Raw genomic sequence first — 8499 nt, 5'->3', positions numbered from 1 at the left:
CCCACTTGTGTTGCCAAAGGAATGGGGTCCGGGTCCTGCGTTCAATACAGGGAATATAAGAACTTGACCCCATAATGTCTCACTGGGCCATGAGGTCATGGATCCAGGGAGTGATATCATGGGGGAGATATGCAATAGTGGGTCTTATACTCGGGGGTAGCTATTGTGGGGGACTCAGTAGAGAGCCCGGAAGGTACATGGGGCTGATGTCCCTGTGGGAGGGGGTTGCGTTTGGTGTGGGTCTGGGCATTCAAGCCAGGTTGGGTGGAGTCTGGGTGCAGCAGACATGAGTGTGTTGGTTGGCTCCTGTCGCTGCTGTTTCATCAGTTGTGAGGAAGGAGCCTCAAATCACCTCAAAGGCATCCAGGTGTCTTTGAGTTGATAGGTCATGCATTCATGGCTGGCTACTCTGTGGTGTTCTATTCTCCATTCATTGGAGTACAGTAGGTTGCCTCCAGTGCCGGAGGATGCAGTGCTTTGCCAGGTTGGTTTTCACCCACCAATGTGCGTGGGTCGTCAGCTCTGGTAGCTCATAGGTGTCGTGTAGAATAGTAAGTTGTGGGGAAGGGGAAATTGGGAAGGGGCAATGGCAGTGGAGCAGAGACCATATGTCTGTCCAGTAGTTCTCAAGTTTTGGGCACAACCAGTGTATGTGGAACAGATCCTAGTGGTCATTGCTGTATCTCCAGCATTCTTCATGGGGTAGCAACTTGGCCCACCTAAGCTTCCATAATCACCGATACCAAACATGAAGGATTGTAAAATATAGGAATTGGAGTTGGGATTCCCAGAGGGCTCTGGCGTGTCCGGACAACACAGACACCCAGTTCCCTGGTATGTAGGCTTTACCAAGCATTTGTTGTCATGACAGTCATATAGTAGTGCTTACCGGTCCGAAATGGGAGAATTTAATAAGGACCCCATAGAGTCTAAAGACCACTCCCTGGTAATGTCCCAAGGCATGTAGGTATTTTGGGACAGGTGAAGTGGGGAGTTCTGCCAGAACCAATCCAAGAGTAGCCTGTAGGCAGCGTGTCAACCGGCGGTAGCGTCAGTGGTCCGTGGGCTGGAGTCCAAATTCTATTTGGAGAGTTAATAAAAGTTTTGAGTAGGTTGCCATTATACATTTGGTCCATATGGTGCAGCTCGTGCAAGGACTCCCAGTAGAATGGTGTGCCACCAATGTGGAGGGCCGTATTGTACCACAACTTCACCTTCAGATGTAGGAACAGAGGCTCACTCACTACTCTGTGTACCTCTTTCCAGGCCGCTTCTGTCGCCGTCAGGACTGGGTTAGAGGTCATCGTTCAGTGGGAGGGAGACAGATACGGCGGCAGGTCAGGAATGGGTCGCCAATTACGTGATGCATTAGCAGTGTCCATAATGGTGTGTCCTGTAGTGGGCCCAAGTGTGTCGCTACTTGAGAGAGTTGGACTGCTAGGAAGTAGGACTTGGGAGAGATGTAGAAGGGACCACTTCTGAAATTCCTGTTTCATGCGAACCAGTAGTGGGAGCAGATTATCTCCCACGATGTGAGTGAGGCCTCGATTGATCTTGACACCCAGGTAGGCAAGTACTTTTCAGACCTATCGTATATGAATGGTCGTGGATGCAACCTTTGGCGGTTGAGTAGGACATAGGAAGAGCCTCGCTCTTTGTCCAGATGATTATGCATCCTGAGATAGTGGGCAAAGTCATTGATGAGTGGCATTTCAGCTGCTTTCGAGCTTGGGGTGGGATAGAAGGAAAAGAATGTCATCCACATTAAGATGTGCTTTGACTTCTCCAACAGTGGTGGGGATATCTGACACTTCTGGTGATTGCCAGATTGTTGCACTAGTGGCTCTAGGGTAATGAGGATCAAAATGTTCTAAATCCAAAGGTAAGCATCGACCCAACCCAATCCACTCCTTGCATCCGACTCACACTACATCACAGTAAGATATATTTTTTACTTTGACCTGGTTACACGCGACTAGATGTCCACGGTTGGCACTTTGATCTTTTTGGCACTAGATTTCACTTTAAACTTAAAAAATTCAAAACTCCGGCTCTACTGTTTGGATTTTTGTCATTTTGGTATCAAATAATGTATTCAATTTTATACAATTTTTTTAATTTGTGAGGGATTTTTCTTCTGTGATGTTTTCGATCATTAAATATTTATTTGGCATAAGTCAAGAAAAGCCAGTAATGAAAATATACATTGCAGGTGCTTATCATTAAAATGCAGCTATTGAAATCGTGTTTTTTTCATAAAACAAAAATGCAAAAACTACAAATGCTGGCTAACAGAAATGCATTTCCTCAAACTCATTAAAATTACAATACATCATGAACCATTGTTTCATCATCTAAACATTTTGTGAGTTAAATAGCCAAAAAGACATATAAATACTATAAATATAAAGGGAAAACGCGAGGCGGAAACCATTCTCAATATCAAAGAAAAATCATCTCATATCTATTTCTAATCACTACTGCTTTCCTTATAAAATTAAGAACAACAAAACAGACATCTATCGTGGAGAGATTGTGTAAATATTTCAGGCCGTCCATGTTTTCCCGGATTGGATTTACGTAGAGCAGGCATTAAAAACTAGGATCAGCGTATAGTGGACAAAACAAAATAAAGTGGCAAGTGATTTAATTAATATATTGGTCACATCGGCGTGGGGGTAGATTATGTGACCAAACACATTAAACAGTGAAGGCCACCGTAAAAATGTATCATAAAGAATCTAGAAAGATAGCAGAGATAGACACGATTTGTACCCCAGACAAGGTATGGGTCTACATTAGCAGTCGTGGAGATCACTGCACACCTTTAAATTGCTACCATGGACTGTACTTTCTGCAGCCCTAAATTAGAGAGATGGTTAAGAAAACACAATTTAACACCCTCTTTAGTTGTTAGGGTAATCAGAGTAGGATTAATAAACAACTCTTTAATGCCTTTTGATGCGAAAGTCTCCATCGTGGTCCGCCATTTTTTTTACTTTGCCCTGGTTAGACGCGACTAGATGGCCGAGGTTGATGCTTTGATCTTTCAGGCACTAGATTTTACTTTAAACTTAAAAAATTCATAACTCAGGTTTCTGCTGATTGGAGTTTATTCATTTTAGCGTCAAAATGTCAAAATTACATTTTATACTATTTGTCTAAATTTGTGTGACATTTTTCTTGTTATGTTTCTTACTCTATTATTGTTTGTGTGCTCCATAAATACTTCAAACATTGCCTCTAAGTTTTTCATCCAGCTGCTTACACCCTTGCACAACAAGCTCTCGGTGATCATGTTCATTGTTCTTTTTTCTGTCACGTGCCTTGTCCAATTCAAGCCTCCATCATATTTTCCATATTGTGCCTCTATCACTGGTCTCATCCTCTGCGTGCTCTTGGCCTCAATCTCCTCCATCACATAAGGATCCCTTTTCCTACCCCCTGCATTGTTGCCCCCTCTCTCATTCCCTTTGTATCTGCATCTCCTCTCTCACTCCTCTTGTCCTTTCTTGCCATCTCTCATGTGCCCCTATACTCACTTTCATTTGGGGATATCTCTCTGCCCAGACCCATCGGGCATCTGCATTCCACTTCTCTCTCATCCATATTGCTCCTCAATCCCCTTCCCTCCCATCATCCATCATGTGCATTGGTCTACTCTCTCATCACTTTGTGTCTAATGTTTTTCATTCTCAAACGTGGTGTGCCTCAGCCTGCTCTTATCCATCTTAACCCTCACCCCCGCTCTTATCTGTCTTGTTTCTTGATCACTTATATCATCCCTCATGTGCTTCATCCACGTCCCTCATTCACCATGTAACTTAATCCCATGTCTCTTTACTTCCGTCCCTTGGCCTTTTTTTTATCATTTAACATGCACCTCAATCTCCTCAAACGTGTGTCAAATGTAATACTCTATTTATGTGTTTCACTTTTCATATAGCTTGTGCAGTTCTTCCTTCTCTTATCCAGCGGGTACCTCACTTCTGTCTGCCTTAGTCGTGCTGATGCCCAAATATATATAAATTTATGCTGTTGTGTCGGGAAGAAAAGAGAAATCTGGCATCTCATATTTAGCCAATTACATTAAGGAAAAGACTGAGACACTAATCTCAGTTCTGTTCATTTAATCAAATATCCAAATAATCATTACATAAGGCAAAAGATTAGGTAATCATCAATTTATTTAGCATAATCAAATCATAATGAATGCAAAGTTCCATGTTACTTTAAAAGATTAAGTAAGCACATTTGTCAAATAATCCAATAGCAAGCACTAAATCTGGAAATGATCTATGAGCATCTAATCCTTTTACAAGTGGCAATCAGACTGACATGAGGTCTGCCAAAGTGCCAATCAGGTTGACATTGGTCAAAATCAACAATTAAAGCCTGGCTCTTTACCAAATACCACATCTTTTATAATATTTTAGAGATAAATGCACAAAATTACATACATTTGCAATGCTGAAAGTTACTTGCACGGCACCAATCACATCATTAGATTAAAATAACACATAATTGCATTGGCGAACAGTGCACATAATTTGTTGCTGAGAGAAAATCATATTTTTTTAACAAAAACAATAAGCTGCTTTGCACATAAATAAAAAGACATGTTTACGGAGACACAGCTAAGTGGCCTCAATATTGCTGCAACATTAGGAACATCCTCTCCGGTGAAGCTAATGAAATAATATTTGTTACATGCAACCAGAGACCATGATTCGCAGCGGAATTAAAACTTTTCTGAAACATAATGAAAGCATGACTGAAGAGGGCTAGTGTGCATACAAGCCCTCCTTTAGATGCTTTAGCTTAATGCAGCCTCGTCATATCAAGCAAAGTCACATTAAAGTAGACACTTAGGGCCAGATGAACGTACACTGGATACGCTAAAAGCGGTTGCAATCTTCGCTCTGACTTTGAGTGAACGCAAAGTTATTTTGCAAACTGACCTACGTATTAACCCTTTCGCTGCCAGGCCTTCCCACTGCCAGCCCCCCCACCCTACCCCCGTGCCATGCCTTTTTTTGACTATGGTGGGGTAGTTCGTGCCTAGGCCCCCATAATGTTTTGTCCACATAAGGTATCCATGCCAAATTTGCGTCCTTTCCCTCCAATATCCTGAGAATTCTAAAGGTACCAGGGTTTTGTGCATTCCCTTCTAGAGGACCGAGAAATTAGGTAAATACAGCTAAATGTGGGGTTTGGGGGGAAAATGGGCTAAAAGTGCTGCAGAAGAAAGCGTCTGCTTTCTTCCCTACAAATGGGATGAACGAAGGGTTTGTGGTGCTAAAATCACCATCTTCCCAGCTTTTAGGAACAGGCAGACTTTTGTCAGAAAACCATAATTTTCTACACAGTTTTGTCATTTTACTGGGACATAGCCTATTTTTCTTATTTTCTGTGCTTTCAAACTACTTCGAGTTAGTGGTAGAAATGGGTGAAAAACCAATAATGGATCCCAGAAAGCTATACATTTCAGAAAAGTAGACAAATTCTGCATTCAGCAAGGGGTCATTTGTGTAGATCCTTCAAGGTTTTCCTATGGAAAGTAACAGTTGAAAGAATATTGAAATGTAGTTGAACAAAAACAACCATTTGTGCCTACATTTTCACCTGTAACTTCTAAGTATGGTAGATTTTTTAAAGCTATATACCGTTACCTCTGTGAGACCCATCTGGTTGCGGTGTTATATGAGGCTTGTAGGTTCACCAAGAAACCGAGGTACCCAGAGCCAATAATTGAGTTGCACCTTGAAATGTTTAAATTGTGTACCGGGTAATCAGTAATTAATTTGGTAAATTCCAGGTCCTCTCGCCTCCCACTGCAGCTGAGCGGGAAGCCACAGCAACATTTCATAGTTGGTGCCCTTTGCGTCAAAGCAATACTGAGATGTTCTAGGCAGTGATTCATTCACAGCGCAGCCACCATCTTATCTCATAGTCTAAGTGACGTTGCAGTCATCATGTCTTTTGTTTGAGAAAGCAGTGCGGTCCCTTTACAGTAAAGTTTGGGTCTCAGTGACCTAAGCTTCTCATTATGGAGCTCAAGGGCAGTAGCAATAGTGTTTCAGCACAGATTATGAAGGATTGTGGTCTCCGACTGCATGAGCCTCAATACAGTTTGGCCATGGTGGCTTTCTGGCACCCCCTCACACAGTTTTAGTTATTTATAATCTCTTTGGCCATTGCCAGTGGCCTCAATGTGATTTAAATTGCATCATTTGCTAAAATACCCATTTGCCTTCACTATTGATTAACGATCCTTGGATGACAAGCCCTAAATTCTCCTTTAAAATTATATCTTAGCCTTTTTAAGTTTACACCAGTGCAGCAGCACTATGAAATGCCCATTCTCAACAACTGTTCCTAAAACAAGTCTTTGAGGAGAACTCATAGCCCCTAGTCAAATTGTCTTAAAAACGTATCTGGTTTTCACCAATATTAATGGTCGTGGACTGTTGAAAATAGCCCATTTTCCACAACGTTGCTAGCAAAATCATTGTGCAAGAACCACAAAACTCCTTGTATGAATTGTCTTTGAATACTATATAATTGTGATCAGGCTCAACATATTCGAAAAATCACCATTTGCCAATGATTTTTCCTACATATTTGTTGGGGTACAATCCACATGCCTAAAATCAAGTTGTCTTTCCTTATACACAGGGAAACGTTTTTCTAAAATTGCACCATCATGTATAATGAAAACAGGTGTACTTAAAAAATTATTGAAGTTGCACATCCCAAATCAGGGGGGTTGGTTACTCTTTGGTGGAACCTGGTCTTATTTATTTTCCCTTTCTGAGCCTGGACTCTTGTGTATTGCTAGCTGCAAGTGAATTTATTAACCAATGTCTCCTTGATATCTCTGTTCCTCAGAGTGTATATGATAGGATTGAGCAGAGGAGTTGCCACCGTATAAAGGAGAGATAATGCTTTGTTTAGATTGATCGGCTGTCCAGTTGTAGGTAACACATAAAGACCAATTAGTGTCCCAAAGTAGGCACCAACGACAATAAGGTGAGAGCTACAGGTGGAGAAAGCTGTATATCTTCCTATGGTTGATGGCATTTTTAGAATAGCTGCAATGATATAAGTGTAAGATACAATGACCAAGAGAAATGGGATTGAAGTTATAAGGGAGGACATGATAAACGTTTCAGTTTGAACCAGATAAATATCCGAGCAGGCAGCTTTTAGAAGGGGCTCGTAGTCACAAAAGAAATGATCAATTTTGTTGTCAGCCGGGAAGCATAAATTACACACCAAAGAGTTAGTGACTGATGCAATTATATAACTGGGTAGCCATGCACATAAAGCCAGCTGTAAACAGCGCTGATGATCCATAATAATGGTGTAATGTAAAGGAAAACATATGGCTGCATACCTGTCATAAGCCATCACTGTTAAAAGGAAGCACTCTGCGATCACAAAGGAGGTAAAAAAATAAAACTGTGTCATGCAAGCTTCAAAGGAAAGGGTATATTTCTTTGCAAGAAGACCTCCAAGTATGGTTGGGATGATAGTTGTTGAGTAAAAGGCTTCCAAGAGTGACAAGTTGGCCAAGAAAAAGTACATGGGCGAGTGAAGGCGACTATCAGTAGACACAACACCGATAATCATGATGTTACCTGTTATGGTCAAGACGTAAATCATGAGAAATATCATAAAGAAGAAAGGCTGCAGCTCAGGAAGAATTTGAAATCCTAGTAGAATAAATTCTATGTCGCTTAGGTTCCTGGAACTCCATGGAATGGGCGTGCTCATGATCTGTAAAATATACCAAAAAAAAACATTTTGTCATTTCAGGACACTCACTTTAATTACCTCAATGTTTAGGTTTCTTGCATATTTGCTTGAATTAATTCAATCACATTTCATTAGGTCAGCTTTGCAGTCATGAAACCGCATAAAATATGTCTCAGAATGCTTGTGCCGAAATCATTTATGTGCTTTTTAACAACATTTCTCCAACTCATCATTGAGGACTGCCGTGTTATAGAGGAGGATTTTTAGATCAGAAAAGGCTCCTTTATTTCTGGAAGATCCTCACTTAAAACATCACACCTGGATGAATCATTTGAAAAATCATCTAATTCCCCCCCCCCCCCAATTTTATATTAAATATTGGTATATTCGAGTAACATTAAATGAATAATTTTCTACAATCCACGTCACTTAGCCGTAATAAATTATCTAACTTGCTATTTCCTATTGTTTTTAATTATGCAAAGATCAAAAGACATACAAAAGAACAGTATTATATTTGAAAAGATGAAGACACACAAAGAAAAGAAAAGAGTTAAACTATCAAAGTTTCATTGACCATTAAGTCTGTGATGCATATCCTTTTCATGTTTGAAAAGGGCTATTAAATTCAAGATTAAATATCTTACCATTTAAAATCAATAAAAAAATTACATTTTCAGAAACATCCTTTTTTTGCTATTCGATATTAGAACCCTCCAAAAACCTATATTGTGTTGT

General features: G+C 40.5%; 1 protein-coding gene across 1 annotated transcript; it reads right to left on the bottom strand.

Annotated features, from left to right (window-relative positions):
* Positions 1-6837: 6837 nt before the first annotated feature.
* LOC146866748 (olfactory receptor 10A2-like) lies at positions 6838-7779 on the bottom strand. Its single transcript, XM_085617124.1, has one exon. It carries the CDS (start codon positions 7777-7779, stop codon positions 6838-6840), a length of 942 nt encoding a protein of 313 aa, XP_085473250.1.
* Positions 7780-8499: the final 720 nt, after the last annotated feature.

This window comes from Triturus cristatus, chromosome 1_2 (genome assembly GCF_964204655.1).
Source record: "Triturus cristatus chromosome 1_2, aTriCri1.1, whole genome shotgun sequence".
Lineage (NCBI taxonomy): Eukaryota > Metazoa > Chordata > Amphibia > Caudata > Salamandridae > Triturus > Triturus cristatus.
This window is presented reverse-complemented; position numbering and strand designations above follow the sequence as displayed.